The following is a 25,832-nucleotide window of genomic DNA, read 5'->3' as shown; positions in this document are numbered from 1 at the left end:
TCTTAAATCTCACTAGGAAATAAAAAGGAACCTTTCCTGGGGACTCTTCCTGAAAACCTTCATAATCCTTTCAAATTCTGTAGAGATTTTGAGATGTGCAGGACAACTGTTTCTCTTAGTTAATAGTAGGTTTGACAAAATTCTGCATATTGTCATTCAAGAGTTGGATTTTTGGCATGAACTTTTGAAAACTGTTTCAAGACAAATATTACTAAACTCACAAACAAAGCAATTTCAAGAATATGCATAACTTTGTGAATGGCCTTTGTGTTTGTGTGTATACAGAAATAGATTGATTACAGGTGTATATGTACCTTTTTAATAGGTTGTCTGATGGCAACTTCAAGCAAAATGTGCATTAATTTTTTAAACTGAAAATTAACCCATGCACTTTCCTTTGAAATACATATAGACAAACAGAAGTAAATAGATTTTCATAACTTCTTTTGAAAGCCAATCTATAAACTGAACCAAATGTAGATTAGGAGCAAAAGATGCAAGTTCACTATTTGGTCTGCTTTATTTTGCAGTGCTGTAAGGAACAAATTGTCTTGCATTCCTATGCTAATAGGACACACTAATCACTGGACAAGGTGATTCTGGTTTTTCTCAGGATTTATGAATTAAGGTTATTACTGGAAATGGCTCATTTACTCTGTATGTGCCTGAGACAGAAAGTCTGAGTCCTCTGAAGCTTTTGTAAATACACGTTGCAGAATCTTCCCAGACTGAGATGTTTGCCTGTTTGTAGCTGGCTAATCCAGAAGTGGTTTCCTGATAAGGTTAATGCCCAGTTAATTGCTCCTAGCCTTGACACACAGTTTAATTGCTATTTGGGCAACATATGTTTGTTGCTTGCTCTGTGTAGAATTCTAGCGGATGTAGTGATGCAAACTACAGACTGGTGGAGGGCAAACAAAATAAATACAGTATTTTATGTTCTTTTAATTCGGGGCCAAGTGGATTTGGATGAAGTGTTTATTTAGTTTGCTGGCTGCTTCAGATGCTGTGGCATATTGATTCCTTTTATTACTAGCAGCCATTTAACCTGACCTCTCTCAGATCCAGTATTTTAAAAGCCATAAATTTTAACTTTACTTATGAGCAAGGACTGAAATGCTGTGAAAGCCTTTTTATTAGCAGAGCTTTGCCTTACTCCATGTTCGTGTGTCACCCATGGCAACAATATTTAGAGCATCTTAAATTAGAGTGACTGTTGGGCAGCTTGGTGGTGATGGGGTTAGCAATAAAAAGAGCTCATAAATATCTCAAGCATGTAGGATTCACTGATCAGAGTGTGGGCAGGTGTACAAAAGCAACAAAAGCAATGTAATTATTAGCAAAAGGTATCCTTTTCCTGGTTATTTTGTTCAAAATCTCTCTTTTCTTAGTGTTAATGTTCACAGATAAGGAAGATTCATTTTTTAATTGCAAGTAAGTTGCTGATATTTAAATGTATTTTCCTTGTTGCCTTGGCTTGGCTTTTCTTTTACAATGATCCTCTTCCTTGTTGTTTCAATAGCCTAAATTAATCCCCAAACAATGCTTAATGCAATCTTTAACATGCAGATTATGTAAGTATTTATAAAAATGTGTCCAGGCCAAAATTTGATGCATAGAAATGACATACCACTCTTTGAAAAAGAAAATAACATGATTATAAAAGAAAATAACATGATTATTTCTGCATTCGCATGTAAAGAACTCAAAAAAAGCTTTGAATTAGTGAAGAAAACACAAAGCTTTATATGAACTTTTTGCATTGTTCTAATTTGTTACTTCTGATTTAAATTAGTAATTTTAAAAAATATTATTTCAGGCTTAATGACTAAGATTGAGTAATAATTAGGAGCTTATTTCAAAGTAGGCTTAAGACTTAGCTTAAATCCATGGCTATGATCTACTTTGTTAAGTTTTGGCTTGCTTTCTTCTGTTCTGCTACTGAAGAAGTTTCCCTGTCTATCCCACAAATTAAAGGTAACATCTCATACCAGTGAAAGTGACTTTGTTTAAATATTAGTGCAGGGACTCTTTACTTCATGTTAAACTTTGGCCTGGGAACAAAAATGTTGGTTTAGTTTGAGAAGCGTAATTTATATCATTTAATCTCAGAAAGTGTCACACAGTCTTTTAAAGCTGGATTTGACCTTTTCAGAGGGCGGGTGTGGAAGTAGAAATAAAGCAATCACAGGGCACTGGAATTTTTTTGCTACTACTCAGTTCCAGACTGATCAATTTACAAGGTGCCTGAAGTCACTATTTTCTAAAAACTGGACTTTTTCCTGTATGCATTGCTTCTCCTATAGCAGTTTTCCTCTAGCAGATGGTAACAGCTATATCTAAAGTCAGTTTAATATGCATAAATATCCCTGAGGAGAAAGCCCCTGCTTTGTAGAAGATAAGGTAGCTTGATTTATATTGGGACCTGTTTGTATGCCAAGTGGTTCAGGTTGTACCAACTAGAGGGAGAACACTAATCTGCTGGAGAAGTAGGGATTCAGATGCCTAGGAAAACTTTTCACTGGATGCAGAGCTATACTGTGAAGTGGAAGGTTATGTGAGAGGTTAAAGTTGTGTAACCAAATGAAGAAAACAAATTGTTTCAACAGAGAAGATCAGAGGGGTTTTGTGCAAAGAAAGGCTTGACTGCATTTTGCCCGACGTTGAGCACTAACCTGGCAAACGCACGTGCCATTTCACTGAGGCTTCTGCTTGAACCTCTATGTTTGCTCCTAATTCTTAGCTTTAATATTGGTGCACTGTGAAACTTGTTAGCGTTTTTGACATGTTTAATGCCATACATACTCTTTTTGAAATATTAACACATTTCATTGCAGTGTTGTTGCAGTGTTGTTTGTTAGGGATAAGACCATAGGAAACAGTGACACGAGCGTACGTTTCTAAGGTGACAGTAGTGCATTTTCAGCTCTTGTCTAATGGCTGCCTTATTCCAAGCATTTCCCTTTCAGCTGGCTAAAGCTCAGCATACCTTCTGGGCCCCAAATTGTGAACTGTCATTATTCATAGCTGAAATTGCAGTTTGTGCAAATGTGGGCTAAATTGCAATCATTATATGTAGTAAAATAGATTGAAATATCTGTAAATCTGAAGACTGTAGCTGGCTCTTTTAATCAGAGAACTTGTTAAATTCTCCCATGCTTAGATTTCTCTTTATTAGATTTTTTTTTTCTGTCAGGTGTGGGGTTGTTCTGTGTTCAGTATTTCTGCTTCTAATTTGGAATGCTTGGATTGAGGTATAATAAAATGAGCCAGACAATATATGTTGTCTTTAATATGGGAGTGCAAGATAGTGATTTTTGTCTTGCTTTTTATCAAGCCCTTCATAATCTTTTCTGTGCTACCTGTATAAACTAGTGTTGAAGAAAAGGCTACAGTGTAATGTAAGGTTTTTCTACAAAAATGTTGCATTAGAGCTTTTCATTTGAAAATCGCAAGCTAAATGATGTAATGACTTTCAGATTCCTCCTTCCCACATCATTCTCTGCATTGAATTGATTGATGATAGAGGAAGTATCTGAATATAAAAATAAAAGTGAGAGGAAAAAATCCTTTGTAGTTGTGCATACTGTGAGTCCTACCAGAAGGAAATGAAAGTACATTAAACAAAATGTTTCAGAAAGAATGGAACATGGAGTAATTTAAGTCCCCATATCATGTTGCAATCCTGTAGAGTGAGCAGTTAGATCAGTTGGGTTGAGGAAGACCTGAGTTCAGTGAGGCCAAGTGGGGCACCATGAATGTTATTCAGGGTGTGTGTCCAAAGCAGAACAGGCACTGAGCTGTGCCTGCTTCCTTAGAAGCTCTTGGCACGTCTCACTCTGAGTCTTACCACTAAAGAAGTCCTCATTAGTGCTTCACGATCAAACAGTTGTTTGCCTGGTAAAAGCAGTCATGTGCTCTCTCCAGCATCCCAGTATCCACAGAGCAGAATACTCATTGTTTTCATAACCATTTTCTCTTCCCCAGTACCACATGAACCTCCATCATGTGCAATGCAATAGGAACCAGGAATGTGTGTGTTTAGGAGACTAGTGAAAACAGAGCCAAATTATTTATAATCTGTTACAACTTTGTGTTTATTGTATTTTCTCAGTCTCAGTGATGCTTTTCCTTCTTTTTTCCATTATAGCTGTTTTTTACCTCACTATATCTTTCAAAATGTAAATAGGAAATTAGTCTAGCTCACACAGATGTGTTCCAGTAAATATTCTCCTTTAGGCATATTCCTATAGCTTTGGTTTTCAAGAAGAAACATTATCTAAAAAAAAAGTTAATGATAAATATATAAAATGTTTACTCTTTAGGGTGTCTTAGGAGTTGTATTTCACATAGAGTGGCAGCGATTCATGGCTTCTCTTATTTCCGCTCTCTCTGCATGTGCCTTTGGGGTGGCTTGCATTGCCCACAAGGCTGTGTCATTTGTTTCTGTTTGATTTTCATGACTGACATCTTACTTTTGGCATATTTTCTTCTGCTGGGCTATAAAATAAAGAAAGGAGTGTCCAAATGTGGGAGAAAGATAATCTTGGAAATACCTGAAACTAATAGTGATGGTAATAAAAGAACAGAAAGCATATTTACTTTTACATTAAGAAAAAAAAATAAGTCTGTGTTAGCCATGTTGGCATTAAGCAGAAAATAAAGGTACGTGTAATACCATCTTTTGGTTAAAGGATGATCAGTTACAGATACCACTAAGAACCAGCAATTTGGGTTCAGCCAGTCATAGGCAGGTGGTGACATCATTTGTTGTTTTCTCTCATAAATTCAGTAGAGATGCATAAAGTAATTCACCATTTATAAAAATAATAAAGTGTATGCTTCAGTTGGCTTTTATCATTGTACTACGAGAAGCAGTAAAAGGAGGGCTCAAGGATTTAAAATTCATAGAAAGAAGCATTTTTACACAGTAAACAATTGAATTTCTTGTTACCAAACTATATTTCCTTATTCACAATCGGGTAGGGCTAGATACAAAAACACACCATGTGTCCCCAGAAATGCTTGTTAATAACTTGTAAAAGATGAGAGGGTTTGTTTATTTGTTGGTTTGGAGGTTTTCTTACCCATGAGGAAAAATTCATGTTTTCCGGCTTAAGGCAGTTCTAACTATCTGCAGAAATGGAAAAGATACTGAGATGGGCAGGAGAAGGAAATTTCCCTAATTGGGATATGATGCTTTTCCATTACGGAGTCTTGTACGTTTCTCTGCAAAGCACCCAGTAATAGATGCTGGCTGAGAAAGCAAGGGGACAGGTCTCCCTGCTTAGGGAAGCTCTTCAGCTCCTGTATCTGTAGCTGTGCTCTAATATGTGATTGCCACAGCCCTACGATGAAAGGGAAAAAAAGGAATAAAAGGTGAATTGCAAAAAATATGAAGTTCTCACTGTTGCTTTTGAAGTTTAAGGCTGAATTATTACATTCTTAGAACGGATAAGGTTCTTAATACTAATGTGCGAGTAAGGGCTCTCAGTAAGTCTTTGAATAAATGAGGACACCTCGTATTGTGACCAGGTGCCTAAGGACTGAGTGTGGGGAGGCTGAGCAAACAGCTTGCTGTCTGTTGCATGTAACATGTGAGTGTGTTGCTCCAGACTTTAGGTGTTGGCTTGGATTTCCATAAGAATGGCCTTCATACGTTAAGGGTAGTCTTCCAGTTTGAGTAATTGGCTCAGCTTTATATAAAACAGGCTGTAACCAGCATTTAACCTGAGACTTCTTTTTTTCAGGTAATAGAGCTTAGGGCAGTAATTCAGTGCAGTCGGATATGTGTCTAAATACCTTTGTGTGGGCTTTATACACAGCTCCTTTGGCCAGACAGGTGGATGTAGAAGCAGCTTGGAGTCTGCACTGGCTGCTGGACCTCCCAGAGCCATGAGGAGGCAAGGACACGGCCAGTGCTTCTCTGGAGACACTGTAGTTGCCTTGAAACCATCCCCAGTGGATACCCCTCCTTGGAGGCTTGATACCCACCAAGTGTGCTGGGTGCCTGGTGCCCGCAGAGGTGGGAGCCGTAGCCCCTGGCAGCCTTCACCCCCCGTCCCCAGGCAGCCCTTGGCTTTTGGCCCAGCCTGGCTGGGTGCTGGGCTGCCCTGGGCCTGAAACCCTGCCAGGGGGCTGCTGTGCCCTGTCTCCTGCCCAACAGCCCACCAAAGCAGGCTGCCAACTGAAAAATGCAAAAGCTTTTTCTCTGCTGATCAGTGGCTTTCACTTTGCCATCTTTTACACCATTATGGTCCCCTTGGTTTTGCTCCTTCCCAGCCTGAGATAGGCACCACAGTGCCTCTTACTGATGCTCATGTTTTTAGTGATTTTAAGCACGTTTATGTTGTATATAGTCATTTCTCTAGCTCTGTTTTAGCGCTTGCTAATTTGACAATAATGGTAGCCTCCAGAATGGCAATTAGTAAACAGAAGAAGGTTGCACTGTGACCGAGCAGCCAGTTTCCCTTAAACTTCTTTGGCTCCACACACTACTACACCCCCACACCCCCCAATCCCCCACTTGTTTTCAGCTACATATCAGTCTGCATGCAATGGAAGTGTAAATTGCTTTATGTAGGCACTACTGACAAGCCTTTATTTGGTGCCAAGTCTTAGCTTTTTTCCTCTTGAGAATTCACTGATCACACTTTTACTAGTTCAGAATTACCTGTACTGTAGGATTGCTAAAATCACAGCATATAGTACTAACATATCTCTCTTTTCTGTGACCCTTGAGTCCCTTCAGATGTGACAGTACATGGACATGTAGGTGAAGGGCTCCTGTTATGTTCTCCTGTTGCTTGTGTTAGTATCACTTGAAAGCAAAAGCACTTGTTGTGTTTTCAAAGACAGAAGGCATATTGCAAGGCAAAGTCTCTTCCTCGGTGTTTCTATGACACATTTACTGTTCTGCCACATAAAAACTAAGTAGATGCTACAGAGGCTTTTAAATTAAGCTGTGAGTTTCTTCATTGATTGGAGTGCACGTATTCATTGAACTTTGTTCTTTACCTATTCTACTATCATTTTATTAATATTAATTAACACAAATGCTGCCACAAAATAAAGCCTTTCTAAGGTCAGATAATCAAGCATTCAAAGAGAGGGAAGGTTTGGGAGACTTGGAAAGGTATTTGTTCTGTTTTTCTATTAAGTGCTTTCTTATGCCTACAAACAAGGAAAGAGACAGCAATATCTTTTATGTTAAGCCGTACTTTGTTTCTTGAAAAACCTGCTGTGCATGTTGGCATCATAGCACCAGTTTCAGCTTGAAGAAAAAGGTTGGATAAGACTTTGAGAGAACTAATAATATCTTCTCACAGGAGAAATGTGTTTGAAAATATCAACCATTCATACAACCTGCTCATTCTAAAAAGCAAAACCCTTGTTGTGTAGCCGTGTTTATTTTTGTGAGTCTTAAGATAACGCTGTCCTTGAGACTGTTAGCAGTGTCCAGTTGGACATTGCTGACAATGGGGGAGGAAGCAACCCCATTCTTATCACTGGCATAGGCTTTACAGGGGTGCAGAGCTAGCCAGCTATTGTGCATCACTTTGTCAGGTCTGTAAATTATGTGCCATTCCCTCCAAGTCTGAATGGGGATATCTGCTGAACTAGGTTTAACTTGATGTTATTTTTAGAACAAATTACATTGATTGCATACTATTTCAAAGGCCCCAAGTAATAAAGAACACAATTAAATGTATCTGACTAGTTTAATTTCTCTATGTGGTTTTTGGTATAAAAATTTAACTATTTGTTTTCCAGACTATTCTGGCAAAGATTTTGGTCCTACTCTGGGATTAAAGAAGTCCAGTTCTCTTGAGAGTCTTCAGACTGCCGTGGCTGAAGTTAGGAAGAACGAACTCCCTTTTCACAGACCCAGGCCTCACGTGGTCCGGGGTCGGGGATGTAACGAGAGTTTCCGAGCTGCCATTGACAAGTCTTACGATGGACCTGAAGATGGAGAAGAGGGTATGTTGCTGATGGCACTTATTGAGGGAGCCACCATCACTTAGCACCACTGAGGCCCAGCTCAATAAAGCACCATGAGCAAGTGATTTAGTCCAATTGAAGCTGATCACATTTTAAAAGCTGCTCACGTCCTCCACTGAATAGAGCTGTCTTTGCAGTACCCCATCCAACCTTGACTGGGTTTAGTGTAAAGTCTTTCACTGATCTCCTTTGGGGCAGGGGTGGGTTGGAGGATTTAGAACTCAATCCTTAAATAATTATGTTTTTCAACTTCAAGAAGCAGCTGCTTTCTTCAGATTACATTAAAAATTATCTTGCTTGTTTTACAATTCCCCCTTTTCCAACCAGGAAATTTGTTTCATGTTGTAGATAAGGCAGAGTGTATTGATAGCACCCTGCTGCTCATTCTGTCACCATGGGTTTATAAACCCCAGTCTGGAAATACATCTCGTTTAGCATGGAGCATAAAACTGTGCTTGGATCCTGAGCCTCCCAAATAGCAACAGCACAACTATTCTCCAACCAGACAGAACAGTATATCTATTTCTTGCTCAGCCATTAAAATAGAAAGATTCTAGGGAGTGAATGAAATAATTTTGCTACATAGCTTGGTTATGTCAGTCACTAGAATCTCTTGTTGAAGTAAGCTCTCAATGTCTGCATCCTATTACATTGGTTTTCTTGAGCTGATGGAGGTTAATAAGCTAGATTTCAAATAGAATAGTGCTTTACCGTGTCAGGATTTTTGAGTCAGGAATAATAACTAGAAAACAATTCACTAAAATAACTCTTTATTTAATTGTCAATACAAATCTGCTTGAATCCACTAGATCTGTTTAGTCTGCTTTTTAAATTATTCAATTAAAGTATTGTGAGTCATTTGAGCACTTTGTCGACACTCATGCTGTATTTCACGTGTTTGCATTTCAGTGGCCCGTAGCCATCCTCACTGCTTCTTTTTCATTCTGTGCAGATGGTTTCTCTGATAAGAGCTCTCACTGTGGTCAAGAAGCTCAGAACGTGGAATCTGGCCCTCCAGGGAACCCTGAAATAGAAGATGCAGAAAGCAAAGCAAAAAAAGACAAAAAAAATAGAGAGAAAGAGAAGAAAAAGGGCAAATCTAAAATCAAGGAGAAGAAAAGGAAGGAAGAAAATGAAGATCCAGAAAAGAAGAAGAAGAAAGGCTTTGGTGTCATGTTGAGGTATGGCATTTTACAAAGCAAAACAGCCACCCACTCTCATCATAAGATAGGAAACAACTGATGCTTTCATAAAGTAGTGGAAAAATTATTTCACTTGGACTCAAATAATGTTGATGTTATTGAAAAAGAAAGCAGTTTATACTTTTACACCAAACTTGTAGCTGCGGCAGAAGACATTTGGCAGACAAAATGTCTTTTTGTGCCTTTGAAATGCATTCCCATATGTCAGAAAAGATTCAGGGTTTTCAGGCTTAAAAGAAGTGTGTTTCGGTGGGGAAGGATTTGTAGGGAATATTTCTGAGTAATACAAGACCCGCTCCCACACTCGGACCTTTGCCTTGCTTATCTGCTTCCTTCCTGGGCTGCGGGGAGAGCAGGATTCCTTTTGTTACTGTAAACAGTCTATAACATTTGCAGTTGCTGAAAAACACTGGCTATGATAGAATTTTTGCTTTGTAGCTTCAGCCATTGCCTGTGGTGCACAAAAGCTCACTGTTCTCCTTGCCCAGCATGCAAGTGTTTGGATTTCTTCTCTGGCTATTTGTTCTGTGGCTATTATACTCTGGAATCATCAGAGTTCTTCAGGCTGTTTCCTTGCTTTTGCTGGAACCTGTGGTGCTGTAGGCATTCTGGTTGTTATCACCCCTGCCTCAGGTACCTGTTGACTCTATTGAGGAATTAATGGTTTCCATTTAAATAGATCTTTGCAGTTAATATAGGATATGTGATGAAATTTAAGGTCACCTGGAGAAGGTTAGACTGTATGACCATGTGGTTACTTGTGGCCCTGAACACTTTATGTCAGCTACTGGTGTTTCTTGGCACGCTGTATTGTAGACAAGCCAGATATGTATAAAAGCCACAGTCATTGTTTAGGCAAAGCTACATTTAACTAGTAATCTAAGACATTCATCTGCAGGATTGTTCACTGATAATGATCTTCATTAGGACATTAGTATATGAACTTGCATTACAGCTTTCCGTCGCTATGTCCTCTGGAATGAAATTACTTGTGTTATATTAGCATGGAAGGTTTTAGCTGACCTTCTTCCTTGTATCAGCAATAGGAATCCTCTAAAAATTGTCCTATCAACTTTTGAACTCTGTAGAGATGTGTAAAAAATATATAGGCATGTTTATGTGCCAAATTTGCATGATTGCAACAGTTGTTAGTGTTCACGAGCTGAAGGTGCGTGGGTATACCAGTCTGCTTTCAAATGGGCCTCTTTAGGAATACAGAGGAGACTTGTATGCACACCAGTGCATTGCACATGCATTTGTGTTCACACTGTTTAAAGAAATAGGGCTTACCATGGAACAGTAGTCAAAACACTGAATAATTAGGAGGGTGACTTCAAAAACTCTTGTGTATCTTATTTTCATTCTTCTTTTTAACTCTTTGGTGTGATAGGGACGAGGAGGGCAGTGGCACAGAGGTCTGACAAAAGGATGAGTATTGTTTCATATATAAGAGATATATGGCAGAATCAAAGTTTGAATTGCTAAGTCTTACAGGGGTATGATGCCTGAGCCAGAAAGAACATTGGAATGACATCAGAATCTAGAACAAGCTATTGTAGTTAACAAAAACTCTGATAATGGTCAATATGCAAAGCTGGGAATGATAGGTTACCATTCTTAGTGATTCCCTTTTTCAGAATGTATTTCCCATTTTGGTAGTACACGAGGTTTATATATCTGTTCTTTCCATAAGCTTGTCTTTGGTTTAGATGGGTAATCTTCCCAGCATACAGTAATTGTTCATAATATTTATTTGTCTGGCAGCAAAGAATGGGTATTTCTCTCCCACACCATTAAAAATCTCTACAAAACAAAAAAGATGGAAGCAACATGTTACAATAAACAGAGTAGGAGGAGTAGGTAAGAGCTAACAGTTCAGCTGGGAGATTTTTAGAGGTTCTGCGTACTTGTTGGCGTTTCTTTCTAGAATTTATAAAGCTATTCTTGAAAAGAAATTCCTTCCTGAAAAGGCGAGAGTCCAAGGGAATCCCAGCTATGATAGATGTGAAAGAAGGGTGCTGACCTGTGAAGTAAAGATTGAACAAGAGAAAACAGTGTGAGTTTACTGAAGAATTGGGGACCATATGTCCTGCTCAAGATGATCAAATCCAGGCTGGTGTTTTTTCAGGGAGAAACTGCTGTTTATGACTTGAAAAACAAAGCCAATTAATCTGAATGTTTTTAAAACAAATAATAGGAACTAATAGTGGAATCTAGAACGGGTGAAATACTGACTAAATTTTAGATTCGAAAGGTGTTTTTTCAAACTGGAGTTTTGTACTGATGTGAAGGGTGAGGGGTGTCAGGATGGCTGGGGAGGAGGAGACTGCAGTAAGAAGGTTTGAATGATCCAGTATTTTAGCAACACGGATGGAAAGAAACATCCAGATTTTTTAATGACGTTGTGGGGATGAAACTGGCATGCTTTATTGGTAGAACATCTGTGGAAGGAAAGAGAGGAGTTTAAGCTGACAAAAGTTGTGAGCTTCTGCAGCAGGCAAGGTGGCTACTAATTCTTGGTAGCTTAAGAGAAGGAAGTAGAGAGAAGTGTTTCGAAACTGAGCTGAGCTCAGTTTTTGACATGGTGAATTTATATTGGAAAGGGAACCTGCCATAGGAGGTATTAGGAAAGTAAACAGTGTAAGGGAGCAGAAAGCTCGATGGAGAAGGAAATCTGTAGTGTGCCTTTTGTAGATACGGTGGTGGTTGTGCTGTGAAATCACCAAAAGGACAAACAAGGAACAGAGCTCTTGCTAGACTGACAGAAGAGAAAGAGCCAAGGGAAAATAAGATTCAATGGCAACTGGCAAGAGTGGGAAGAGGATATATCTGCCTGGGACCGGGCAATGTCATGAATTTTTTTAACTAATCGAGTGACTGCAGCCCTGTGTCTAATTGATCCTTGCAGGAGCTGGAACCCCATTCTGCTGTGTTCATACTGTTTGTAGTTTTTGGGCAGCTTTGTTCACAGCTGTTTCAGCTGTGCCTGCATAGTGCTGCTGTGCTGTGTAGATGCATCCAAACAGAAAAACAGACTTGCTGAAGCCATGTCAAGATTGGCCTGAGATAAGCAGGAATTGATCATCTGTAGTGAAAGCTCCAGGACCAGCAGGACAATGGAAATATTTCTGAGATCTTGCCAGAAAGCACGATGCTAATTAAGACACATGCACTTTCTGGCGAATGACATGGGGTCAGGTGTAAAGGACAAAAGAAAGTAGAATTTGAGGCTGAAACAGCTGCTGGAAAAGTCAAAGGATAAAAGAAAGTGGAATTTGAGGCTAAAACAGCTGCTGAAAAAGTCACACTTGTCTGTGGTGGGATTTTTGTGCTATACTTGCTGGGTCACATATACAGCTGTAAAAAGTTTTACCTTGATGGTATGGCCATGTGAATTTGCTGGCTTCTGCCTTATGATCAATAACAAAGCATTTCAAGATGTTAAAACCAAACCCAGGTATTTATCTGTAGTACAAGAAGCATTGAGCTTTAGTCTTTTGCGTCTGAGATTTTTGAACATATTGGAATTGCTACTGCATTGGGTTTTTGCCTTTTTTTTTTTTTTAATTTAACAACAGAAAATAGCAAAGCTGTTAGCAGTTGCTAACAGATTTCACTTAGTGCCTCATCTGTTGCTCAGCTGCTATTTACTTGTAGTTTCTGGTCTTTTTTTACACATACAAAAAGAAGAATGATTGCTTCCCTGCTAAGCTTTTCCTTGATTGAAGCTTTATTTAGGTGACTGTGATTCAGAGACCATCAAGAAATCATGCTTTTATTTTTGTAATCATTGTTTTTAAAAAGTCCTGTTTTTTCACCTCATATTAACTGAAACTTTTGGCTGGAGCATATTAATGACTGTGGCATTTGGGGCAAAGTAGGTTAATGTACTGGAGATTTGAAATGCAGATGACACTGGTTAGTTAAGTCTCTATAATCCAAAGTGCTATTTTACTGTGGTGCCAACTGCACAGTGTTTGTTTTCCTTGGTTGGTTGGTTCTGATGCATATATTGCCTGCCTTAGTTCTGCATGTGTGTATGTCTGTCCAAAGAACAACAGAAGTTGACTCTGTTAACTGTTTCATGTAACATTGGCCAAGGAGCATTATATTTTACTTTTTGATGTTTTCTGGCTCACTGTGCCATCATCGTTCACTAATAACCCACCACTAGACAACAGACAACTCACTAAATTGATATTGCATATCAAGAAAACAACTACATTAAATACTTATATTATTGGACCTGTGACTAAATGTATGCTTGAGTCTCAGGAAAAAGCTAATGTCTAGCATCTGTACTGAATCTTTGTCAGAACAGAAATAATATGGAGTTCTGTGCAGACACATAAGATCAACAAGATTTCACAATGCCAAATTTCAGTTTTGGTTCATCCCTTTTCCCACATTGAGCTGACTGATTCTTTCAAGGCACCGTGAGTCTTAGAGACTGCTGGACCTTAAATGAGCTTCCCTCTGCTTTTTTTTTGAAGGTGTTTAGTATTTTCAGGAGAAACACTATAGTGAAACAGCATATTTGTGCCTTTGAATAAAAGTGTAGTGTGTAGTGTCGTTGGTTTAGAACTGTCAAAAGCTTTGTGAGGTGGGCTCTGTAGGCTGTTTGGAAGGGTTAATTAACCTGTTGGTGCAGGGTGTTAAAAATCCCTGATGCTGAACACTAATGGAAAGCACATTATCACTTAGGACAGGAATGCAAAGCTGATCTAACCAAGAGGTTAATAAAGTAAATAAAAAAATTATTCCTCAGTTTGCTAGATGATGAACTACAGATTTTAAATTTGTGATCTATAGTTATTTAATTGCCATGCTTTGAAATGCTATCAAAATATTCTCTTCTAACAAAGGTAGGCTTTGTGTTTCTAAGTTGGCAGAAGACTGAAACTTTAAATCACCAGGGAAATGTGACCTCTGCTGTGCCATGCTGTTCTGTATCCTAATCCCATAGCAGTTGTTACAGTGCTGGAGTATAATAAACATAAGTCTATGGCTCTCCCATTACCTTTTCCAGATAGCGATAGTAAAAATTCTGGGCAGCCCTTTCAGCTTTATGGGTATGAAGGTAAGATAGCTAATGGACTGCAGCCACACCAATGGCATTTTAATAGGTAGCTCCCCCAGGCAGAGACCAGGAGGCTGAAGTAATAATTTTTTTTTGTGATATAAAAATCTAAGAGCAAGTATGTACGTGGTGACTCAGAGTAAAGAGTTATGCTGAAATGGAGTGCAGTGGGAGAGCACCCTCTCATTCAGTCTTCATTTCTAGGCTGGATTCAGGAAGAAAAAAACAACCAACCTTCTCCATATAAAGCAGCACTTGTCAACTTGACTATTTCACTAGCAAATGTTTTCTAAATTAGTAAGGTGAGAAAATGTCTATCCCCCACCAATACTGCACATCAACCATGACTTGCTTATTTGTGCACATATATATGTAACTGCAAGCCTAGGAAGCAGGAATATATACGTGTATATTAGTTAGATTTGCTTTTTCCTCTTCAGAAAGAGTGCAATTTCCACATAATAGTTCATCTTAAATTATTTACCTTCCATTTCACAATATGAGCCATGAATATTTTATTTTTTGTCCCTTTAATTTGCCAATTTTCCTTTGAGCTAAGTGCCTTAGTGATTTTAATTTTTCATTCTAGTTGAAAGACAGAAATGACCCTTTTTTCATTACTACTATTATAGGCCTTGTGCTCAGAATGATACTTTTTACAACCAGCACTGTTGAGCCTGTAATGGTATTGCAGAGTAGATAGCATAATATACAGATATTGACTTCCACTAAGTATGGCACTACGATAACTTATGGAGAGGTTTTTTTTTTTCCTTCCCTGTGTTACCCTTAGAAGTTGAGTGTTGCAGAAGAAAAGGTAGCAATATAATGAAGAAGGAGCAAATAATAAAGATGTGACTTGTTGGAGAGAGGCAGTGTAAATAACATTTTAATGTATTTATGTGTGTATAATGCTGGAAATCAGTGTAGACATGAATAGATTAAAAAAAATGCAACTAGATTAAATTATGTTTTAATTAGGCTAAAGTTATTTTATGGGGTTTTTGTCCTCAATTGGAAAATGATCTGAGATGGATCATGTGTATTTGATAGACAGCATCAGTTAATGAAGCAGATGAGCTATTTAGAGGCCTTGATTTCTTTTTGCCTAATAAAATTCCCACTTTTCTTATAAGTATATTAGTAAATAAAACTCTTCTTTGCTTGAAAGAGTGCAAGAGCATGAGAGAGGAGATACCTAATCAATTTAGTGTACTTCAAGTTTGTCAAGTATTTTAAACTGAAAAAAACAAACAAACATTTCATTTTACATGTATGATTTTTCCTTCACCATATTAATTCTTCCTTCGATGCATTCATAGTCAGACTAAAACAGAGAAAATAAGGGGGTTTTTTACTAAAAATGATCATGTGGACTGCCTACTAAAGGCTGATTTGTTTAATTAAGCATCTGTTCTCCCCTTAATATGCATGCATAAATCTCATTAACGTTAGATGTATGCAAGTGTAGTGAAGAAGAATAGACCCCTCACTCTCATTACTGAACTTGGATAACAAGATTTATATTTACTTAACAGATCAGAGCAGAAAGTTCCCTCTGACTATTTAAAAGGACTCGAAATTGCAAACTGTTTGCAAGGAGCATGTTTTTTGTGAAATAGTTGCATGTTCACTTCAAGTTGAAATATCATTATTCAAGCCATTACTAAGCCAAAAAAAAAAAAAAAGCCAAACACCAAGCAGTGTACTTTGTCTATAAAGATTAACTTTGTGCATTAAATTCTACTTAAATGGATACTTGCCTATTTAATATTGATCTCTGTGCATACCACACCCACTAAAAGTAAACTCCAGGTATTTTCTGGAGGCAGTATGTTTCTTCTAAGTGTCTGTGTCCTGTCTCCTAAGAAATCCCTTCTGTAAAAAGAGTCCTAGAAAGCGAAGTGTTTTCTTGAATACTGAGCACTGCAGCACTGTGTTTATCCGTCATTCACTATAGTTGGCTGTTACTTGCTTTAAAATCCATCTCTTATTTGAGGATAAAACTTGAATTCCAGATTTTCCATATAAATTGTTGTATACTGGGTATTTCTGTAGGTAGTACAGATGCATTATGGTCAAGGGTCCTTGAGGGTTTAAAGTCATGCACACAAGATCTTGAATTAGGGCTTCCTGAGCTGCATTTTAACCAATAAATACATATTTTGCTCAGGAATACAGTGTGGAGTATAAGATCTACCTTGAGACCAAAAAATCCAACAGGTTTTTGCTGATTTTCTGATTCAATAGTTCTTGTGACATGAACTTGGTAAGTGGGGGGACTAGGGTCATAGACAAAAATTAACAGAGAAATGATACAGGAGGGGACTCCTGACAGATTCCTTAACTGCAGTGTGCTAGCAGGTGCCAGTTTAATAGGTATTGCCATTAACAGCCATCTGTAGAGAAAATTAAATGTACTCATCTCACTGAATTATGATTTATGCCACACAAAGCAGTCAAACCAAAGTAATATTTATATTATAATGCAGAGTCATTGATTAAATGCACATGGCATCTCAAATCCAGTTGACATTTTAAGTTGAAATGATTGCAGACATGTGGCCATTTATTTAACTATTACTTTAAAAAATGTGTCTCAACTTGTTATTAATAGAAGAAAGTCAGACCTGACCAATATTTCAATAGGCTGACCTTTTGTTTTGCTGACATATAAAAGGAACAAAGCTCCTTTTGGGGTAGTCACAATTTCAGAGCATATGAAGTATGCTAGCTTCAGAAAAAACTGACCCCCTGAACCATTCTGTCTCTTTCTTCCCTCTTTTTTTCCACATAGGATTTTTGAAAGAAAATGAAGAGATGGTTTAGGAGATAGGAAAGGTTTTAGGTTTGGGGTTAGATAGGAAAAGGTTTAGAAGGTAGTCTGAGAGACGCTTTGTTTCAAATGCCTGCTCTGCTTCTGATTTCTTGCGTATCGCTGGTTAACTCAGCTGCTCTGAACCACAGTTCTTACACAAAAGTTATTCTCTCTGCTTGTAAAAAATAAAAATAACAACATTTCCCTGCTTCATGTTACCACTGCTCAGCTAAACCTGTTAACAATTAAATACATTTTAAAACTAATTGGCTACTCCTGTAACAATATAGCAGGCAAAAAGTTTTATTCTTAAGAAAATGAAAATGAAAAAGTAGCAAGCTTTCATGTGATTTTGCTCAGACTAATTTTCCTCTATTGCTAGGATTCTTTCATCTCTCTCTGAGGATGAGTCACTGTCTTGCCTTTTTCCCCAGGGATTCTGATTTTTCCCATTTGCTAATCTCCTGTTTCCCAGTGTCTTATTTCCACTTAGCATCCCTCTTTATCTTTCTAACCTTGTCCCATTATTGCTTCCCATCCATCTTTAGCAAGCTTTGGTCAGTTCTCTCCTTGGAGAAACAATACAAAGCAAGCCTATCCCAGTTTGCAGGCTCAACCTTCTGCTGTTGTGCTGTTGAGAACTGTTTGACACAGAGGACTGGGTTGCTAACCCATACCCATTCTCACTACTGCTAGTTCATGTGATGCCAAGCTGGGGTTTCCTCCCCTCTCTCTACTACCTCCTTGCTGCAGACACTCTTACCTTTGGAAATGCATTTTGGAGTGTAATGCCTCAGAATTATAGCTGACCTTCTATCTTTTACCGTGATTTTATGTTGTCTTGTTAGAAAAAAAAGGAGATTTGTCATTTCAAATTCAGCATGGGAAAACTAATTTTTTCTCTGCAGATTATTCTTCTTTATGTCCTTACTCTATCATCTTCCCCCTTTCACAAAAGCCCCTATATGGGATGTCATCTTTTTGTGAACCTTAAACCCAGTGGGGCAGTGACTAGAATTTGCTCACTTATTACACAGCACACTGAAGACTTGACCACAGAGAAGTTTCTTCCCTTTCTGCTTGGATTCCTGTTGCTTCCAGATTGTATTGAATGATCCAGTATTTTAGCAGCATGGATGGAAAGAAATCAGTCTCTTGTGGATCACGCTGCTGGTCCAGTTCTGACTGCTCATGCCTGCCCTTGTCAGCACAGCACCAGTTTTGTTTGCTTCCTGGTTTGGTTTGTGTTGGCTGACCAGTGTGGTAACATAGTGGTTTGAGCAACCACAAACACTTACCAGACAGCCCGTCTCAGCAGCACACTTTCTACTGCAACGTGTTGCAGCGAGTTCAGGCAGAAAGTGTTTTATATGGCCCTTCAACTTCCCTGAGAGTTGCCTCTGCTGCAAAACTTCCACCGTGTGTAATGAGCATTCCCAAGGCTAAATGAGTGATGAAGTAATGTTTTATATCCTTTCTGCCCCAGCTCCTGCTTTCCATCTCTGTCCACCAGTAGTAAGAAAAGGTCTTTTCTGCTTGCTGCTCTGCACTGCATTTGGCTGTGTCCCGTTCACCTCCACCTCTCCTCATTTGTTTGGATGTGAATGCAGAGGTGCAGGATTGATCCTTACCCAGCAGTTCCAGCTCGTTCAGCTGTTAATTTAGCAGTTAACTGGTGTTCCTATCACCTCCACCCCTTCCGTATCAACAACACTTGTTTGTTACCAGGTTTCTGCTCTTACTTTCTTCTCCTCCCCCTACCTGGCTCTGCCCCCTGGGCTGTCCATTGTCCTAATTGTCACCCAGCTTATGCAGAGCCTTCATTAATAAGCCTAGAAGAGTTCCTTAGTTTGGGCTCTGCCCCCTGTGTGTGTTGCTTCTACTCTACACCTTGTCATAAGGAGCAACTGCTCTGATATTTCAGTGGTCATGGTGCTGCTTGGCATTTACCAATTATGCTATTGACTCTTCCCCTCAGAGAAATATTTACATTGAAAGAATCTTCCTCTGCTTGTTTCCTGTTTCCTTTATTCGGTGGAAATGACATCTCTAGGATCTTGGCTTGGCCCCTGGGGCATTTGAAAGAATTTGATCTTGCTCTTTTGAGATCTTGGAATAATTCATAGTGGTGAAAATGAAGATGTCTTCTCCCTTTTCCCTTTCTGTTCTTGCAACTTCCCACTTCTCTATTTTGTTGCTGAGAAGAAACAGTAAAGAAGAAATAAAAGGTAAGCTGGGCAAATATAAAAAATGTTAGCCAAATGCTGACATGAAAAAAACTGTCACCCTCTCTGTGTATATATTATATGAACTCTGAGATATGTGGTTAAGGAATTTAAAAAAAAAAATCAGTTCTTGAAGGTTGACTCACAAGGTGAAAAATCATCTGTCTCTGTGTGTGTATGTAGTACAAGATACAGAGGCTACTAAGTATCTGCTATAGTTCTTTAGCATTTAACTTCAGTATTAGGTTTGAAGTAATGAGCTGTATGCCTGTGCCATTCATTGTCCCTTATTTGAAAGTAGTGAATAACTGGCCTCACACTAACCCCAGATCATCATCAGGTTGGTTGGTAGTAATGTGTAAATAGAATTGTAAAGCTATTTTGTGGTGACAGAAGGCCACCGTTGTTATTTGTTATTTTCTTTGTAGCCAGAGAACCCCAGTGAGTAATGAGTCAGGCACTGTTCATTCTACCTCTGTCATCTTTTTGTTTAGTTTTTTATACTGTAATGTGGAAATCTGTATTACAGTAGCTTAGTGTAACAGACTTCCTAATGCTCTGTTTTTAATTAAAATTAGATTGAGGAAATACACAATTCAAAGAAGTTAGCTTTCCTTTTTGCCTCCACACACACACTCACACACAAATGTGCTTTCCATATCCTCTTCTGCATTTGGAAGTGTTTGTTTCCATTCACATGCTCTTGGATTGTTCAGTCTCCCTAACAGAGAGCAAAGGAAGGAGTCTCAAGGAAGCTCACTTTCATTCATTTAGTCATCTTAGCAAAACATGTTTTTAAATGATTGATTTTTTTGTCTGTTTGATTTAATGCAGTTTGCACTGTAAAATACAAGTTTTTATATAAAACTTTGTCAAAATGAAGATTTCACAAAATCAAACTGCACTGCTTTCGAGAAAAAATTTCCACAATACAGCTGCAGATTTTTATTGACTATGTGTGTATATAGATTCACCAGAGAGTGACTTAATCTTAGTTACTCAAAAAGAAATTAGCAAATATTTCTTTCCATTAAAAAGGCAGATTATTATGATTGTAAGTGCTGCAATAGATTAATGTACCTCTTCATCTCTGAAGACCTCCGCCCCATCTCTTTTGTAATGAATTCCTATTTAGGCTATTTTAGCTCGGTTGTCATTTGTTGCTTCCCAAACCGTCAGTCATCTGCAGCGGTGGAGGGTGCTGTAGGGAGGATCAGGCAAAGCTCCAGGAGCTCTGGGCTGAAATGGCTTGGGAAGATATGTAGAGAAATTTCTGGGTATAGATTTGCTTTGAATTCTCTCTGCCTGTAGCAGTGGTGTTAATTGCTTTGTTCCTACATGTGAGATGTTTGCTGATTTCAGTAACCATGAAGTGGAAGTTGTATTTACATATGTGTAGTGTGAATGCTGACGATGTTCCTTCTGTAAGACCACGATGAGACCTGTAAATCCTGTGGTGTTGATCCTCTGGAAACTGCACAATTTGTTGACCTGCCTGTGAAGTCTGTTCCACCCAGTGAGTAGTGCAAACTGATTTGGCAAGTGAGCTTGCTAATTCTGAGTGGATAACTGGCTTTAGTCCTCAGTGTTATAATGAAGCAAATTTGGTTTTCTTGCATCTCCTGCGTGGAAAATACTATTAAAATCTGTGTCTTAGAGATATTTCAGTGTTTTACACAGACTTACATTTGTCTTCATGCTTGGAGGGGGAAAGAAGCCATACTCATACAAAATATGTGCTCTAGTGATCTAATTAGAAGCACACCAAGTTTTAGGCAGTCTAAAGTATGCTAACAAAATTATTCCAGTAAGACTATATTTATTTAGTTTGCCCTTAACATTTATTCTGGTTTGAATACCAACTTTCTCTATCTTGTGGCGATATTCAGATTGGAGAGAATGAGTTTAATCTTTTTTGGTTTTAGGCTAGAGTTTAAAGAAATTGAAAGATGATGTTCCTGTCATAGTGGGAAGAAGAATCACTCACTGGCCTTAGACCTGCTGCAGAAAACTTGCATTATACCATAAACTCCTGTCCATGCACTTGTATGGAATTGAAAGTGGAGACAAAATGATCTTTCACTGAGGAAGATTAAAAACATAATGAAAAGAGAAGTAACCAGCAATCCTCTAGAGCAGGAAAAAAAAAAAAGGATTGAGGTTCAGAATAACTAGATAGTTAAGACTTACCTCAGTGTTGAGGCCTCAATCCATCAGAGCAAAGCAATTAACTACAACATTATATATGCTTCTGTCTTCTGTGTTCTAGGTCTTTTTTAAAACAAAGCATCCACACCATAGTAAAAGGCTACAGTGGCGCTAAAATTAAAATTCATAAGTAACTCTTTTGAGAAGCCTGTTGATTATCTGTAGGGGTTGTGTATGTGAGTATAATTCATGCTTCACATGTAGAAACTCAAAATTTTCTACCCTTGCTATTTTAACCTGTTACCTGTATTCTTGTATTTTTTATGAGACTGATGTATTAGCACAAAAATCTTTGAAAGTATTGTATAGTTAATTTCCAGAATGTCAAGTAAAGGCTGTGTCTCTTTCATTGACAGGCTATTTCTGTCTCTATAATGAAAAACCCAAAAGGTTTGGAGAGGAGGTGATGGAGTTCTGAGTTTGCATACTCTAAATACTCTGGGGGAGGGGAACAAGGAGGTGCTTAAGGGCTAAGTCAGCTAAAAGGAGCTTCTTTACGGTAGAATAGTCTTGTCACATCACTATATCTCCCTCATCTTCTCAAGGGCACACAGGCACTCAAAGATGTTGAAACAGCCCACACCTGGAAAATAAGCATGTTTAACAGAGTATTGTATTAATGGCTTCATGGGACACCAAAACCTTTTGTTGATCTAGGCTGTCAGTTTATTGTCTTTCTCAGTCTTTGTTTATTTTGTGTACATCAGCCATTCACTGTGTACCTTGGGACACAAATTGCTTATAACTGTTCAAATTTGCTGGTCAAAGGTTTAAGTCACTCTCATGAGGCTCTTTGCTTGTGATGGCATTGGTGTCTTTTGGCTTTGATACCGTATTTATTGCAGTAATATTGTAATGACTTTGCACCATCCTTAAAGCTCGATAGAAAGTTCTAATGTGACTGTTCCAGGTAGACGACAGCTTGGTGAATTGGGGCTGTCATTGCTCGAGCAGGTTTCGTTGTGAGGAGTCTTATATGTTTTATTTAGAAAATGTAAGTCAGACTGAAACTGGGAACAAGATTTTCTGGAAAGGGAAATCCTTGTTTATGGGGGCTAACATTTTGTGTTGTCCAGCCACATTTAGACCAGCTCCACCCTTAAGTTTCCACAAAACTAAATGGAAAATTATGTTGAACATCTAGGTTTCTGTTTAATAACCTCCATGCAGAGCAGTTACAGTCCTAAAACAAGCCTTACAATATAAACTTTGAAATGGAAATCTGTAATATAAATCGGAGGAAATTTCACGTACAGCAGTGATCAGAGAAGGAGAAAAAATATGAAATTAAATTGGTTGCATAAAATGTCGCACTAATTTATAAGCAAAAGAAGAAGATTGTAAATTAAGCAGTGAAGTATAAGGTTTTCAGTCTGTTTGTAAATATTGACTTAAAATTAGCTTTAAAAAGCAATTTAAAAAAAAGTAAAATTGTGGTTGGTAGCCTTCTCAAGGACCTGGTTTCAAAGGCTGACCGAACAGAAGAGTGAGACCAAAATAAAACATTGGGGATGAGGAAAAAAAGCCATGCTGAAAAGCAACTTAAATTGGTACAGTGTCTGTATACAGATAATTGAAGCCATGAGATTTAATTAAAATTACCAAGTGGATGTTGCTATCAAGAATGAGACAGTGAGGCTTAAACAGAATTTCTCTGAATGCGTATGGGGAATTCTAGGAGCAAGATAAGAAGAAGAACAATTTTACTATCAGCTACAGAGAAAGGTATTCACTGAAGGACAGCTCAAGCTGTGGGCATTTTCCAGGACCCCTGGGTACCAAATTTCAAGGATAACCAAATGCTTTATAAAAGCATCTTGTGATCAATTGTATTGAGTGGCACAGAGGAGTTGCATTGAATCAACACAGATGACAATCCATTTGGCTGAGCAAAGAAAGATCGTTACAGACCTTTAATACAGCAGTTTCAGTTCAGTATCTGTCCATTTTGGAACTTGGACCTGTAATAATTGTGTTGGTCTCTTTAATAAAGTCAATATACAGTAGCAGTTCTCAAACACAGAACAAAGAAAGCTGATAAAGTACTGTAGCAAGTCGGTTTTATAACCTGTTACTTCAGCACAGGTACAGGTTGTACATTTAAATGACTAAAGAAAAAATTCCAGGTGGTCAGACTGAATTTGCATGGACAGTGATGAGATTGAGGGTAAAAATGTTTATTGTTTCATGGTAAAAGTGAAAGGGATAGGAATCAATTCCACAAGAGACCAGACCTGATTGCAGAAAATGTAGTAGAAATACCAACTGAGGTAGAGCAGAGTGATCAAAAGGAAGGGTTTGAGAAATCTAAATAAGGAACAGTTATTTCAAAATAGTGGAGAACATCCTTGAGCCTGTTACTCTTCCTGAAATAAAAACCAGCAGATGTTTCAAAGAGATAGGGATTGGTCTTAAACCACAGAAATACAAACATATAGTGGCTTTGTGGCAAAATTTTCCAGCCAAAGTTTGCTGTATTTCATGGAAGTCTTGTACTGGATGAGACTCACAAAGCATTCCTGGTCATATACAGGTATGAGACTGAAGTGAGCCAGCATGAAGTTGTGATTAATTATTTTTTTTCCTTTGAGTTGTAAGGGTGTAGGAGAATTAACTCTAGTCCCAGTTCTCTGTGAACTTTGGAGTGATGAATATTTTTTCAGACTTGCTGGGGAAATCCTAACCTGAGACTATGAGAGCTCATAAGATCCACTTCTTCCCTGAATAGTGAGCCTAACACCAGTATAACAAGGTTCTGTATTTCTTCCAGTATCAATATCAGATTTTTTTTTTTAATTCAGAAATACATTTTAACTGATAATCCTGAAAACTGCAGTCTAAACTTAGAGGTATTTCTGCTACTCATTTATTCTCATCAGTATACAAAGATGATTGAGACCAAATTCATCTTTTAGCTGAATCTTTACAATCCCATTCTTTTGACTCGTGTTTCACAAGAATATAATTACGGATGGAATTTAGCCTTTGCAATTCATAAAAAAAGAATAAAATGAAAGTTTTTGTTTATTACCTTTGCTGGTGTTTATGCTTAAAAGGAATAAAAATTGGGGAAACTAATTTTATTTACTTAATATATGGCAGAATTCCCAGAGGAAGCAGATCTGTGAAGCCCTGTATCTGCTGTGTAGCACTCAGTGTTGGGTAGGAGAGGAAACAGTCTTTTTGTCCCTGGGAATTTTTAGATTTTTCATACAATATCTTGCCTAGGTTCAGACAACAGTTTCAAAACTAAAATGTTCCTATTGGGATAATTCTGAAAAAGAAAAGGTTGGGTCAGTTAAAATGTGCATTTTTATGCTCCCTTCTCATTTTCAGACCCTTTTAATAAGGGCTGAGATGGATATTAATCTGAAGAGTCACTTTGTTTAAAATCCCCTTACAACTTATTGTGAAAATAGAAGAAAACTTGACAATTTTAAAAATCCATTTGTGACATTACTGAAAAACAAAGAAAAATTGCTTACCATATGAAAACCTGGTAACCTCTACACTCTGATTGCTTTGTGGAGTGTACCATCTTAGGAAAGAGAAATGGTATTTTATAGTACTTCAGGAAAAGGACTGTACTGATTACTGAACCCAAGGTTTAACATAAAAAAAAGTGTGTATGATGGGAGTGAAAAATGTAACCTCTTTTGTGTAGTCATCGCTGCTATTAATTCTAAAAATCTGGCCTGTGACATTTCTAGAACATGAAGCAGAGCTAAAAAGAACTTTTAAGTGAAATCAACTTATGATCAAAAAAATGTATATAGTAGTAATAATAAACTTCTGATAAGGCATTACTCATGGCTGTGAAAAACAGATGCTGGTGGCCAGTCAAGTCCCTGCTGCAGCCCATGAGAATCTGGTAGGATTTACTGTGGCATTCAAAGTGTTCTGAGGAAAGTAAGAAACCTGGTCAAAGTAAAACCAAATATCATGGGCTAATAGACATACTCATAGGAAGGCCACTCAGCAGACTCAGCTGAAAGGTTATAAGATAAAATGAGTAGTGAAGAATCATGGCAACCCTCCAGGAGTGGAGAGGGAATACTAAACATGAAAATCAAGGTATATCTTTGCCCTCTTTTATGCTTCTTATTTTGTTAAAAGTGAAGCTGACGCTGTGTGTCTTCTTTAAAGAGAGGAGTACTAATTTAAGGGCTTCCTCAGTAGTACTCCCCTCTTTGGATCCCCCTTGCCCCATCCTGTGTTCACAGTGAGGACAGTGCCCTGTCCTGTTAGATAAGGGACAGCAGGACAAGTGCATCCATCCTTCAGTAGCCCTTCCCAGT

General features: G+C 38.1%; 1 protein-coding gene across 9 annotated transcripts in view; it reads left to right on the top strand.

Annotated features, from left to right (window-relative positions):
• PARD3B (par-3 family cell polarity regulator beta) overlaps positions 1–25,832 on the top strand; it is a 406,048-nt gene that overhangs the window by 248,668 nt on the left and 131,548 nt on the right. For all 9 annotated transcript variants that reach the window (XM_064660627.1, XM_064660625.1, XM_064660626.1 and 6 more), the window contains 2 exons: positions 7,774–7,980; positions 8,954–9,182. In XM_064660627.1, coding sequence (XP_064516697.1) covers positions 7,774–7,980; positions 8,954–9,182 — 436 coding nt within the window. The remainder of the gene's footprint in view (positions 1–7,773; positions 7,981–8,953; positions 9,183–25,832) is intronic.

Source organism: Pseudopipra pipra, chromosome 7, assembly GCF_036250125.1.
Source record: "Pseudopipra pipra isolate bDixPip1 chromosome 7, bDixPip1.hap1, whole genome shotgun sequence".
NCBI lineage: Eukaryota > Metazoa > Chordata > Aves > Passeriformes > Pipridae > Pseudopipra > Pseudopipra pipra.
This window is presented reverse-complemented; position numbering and strand designations above follow the sequence as displayed.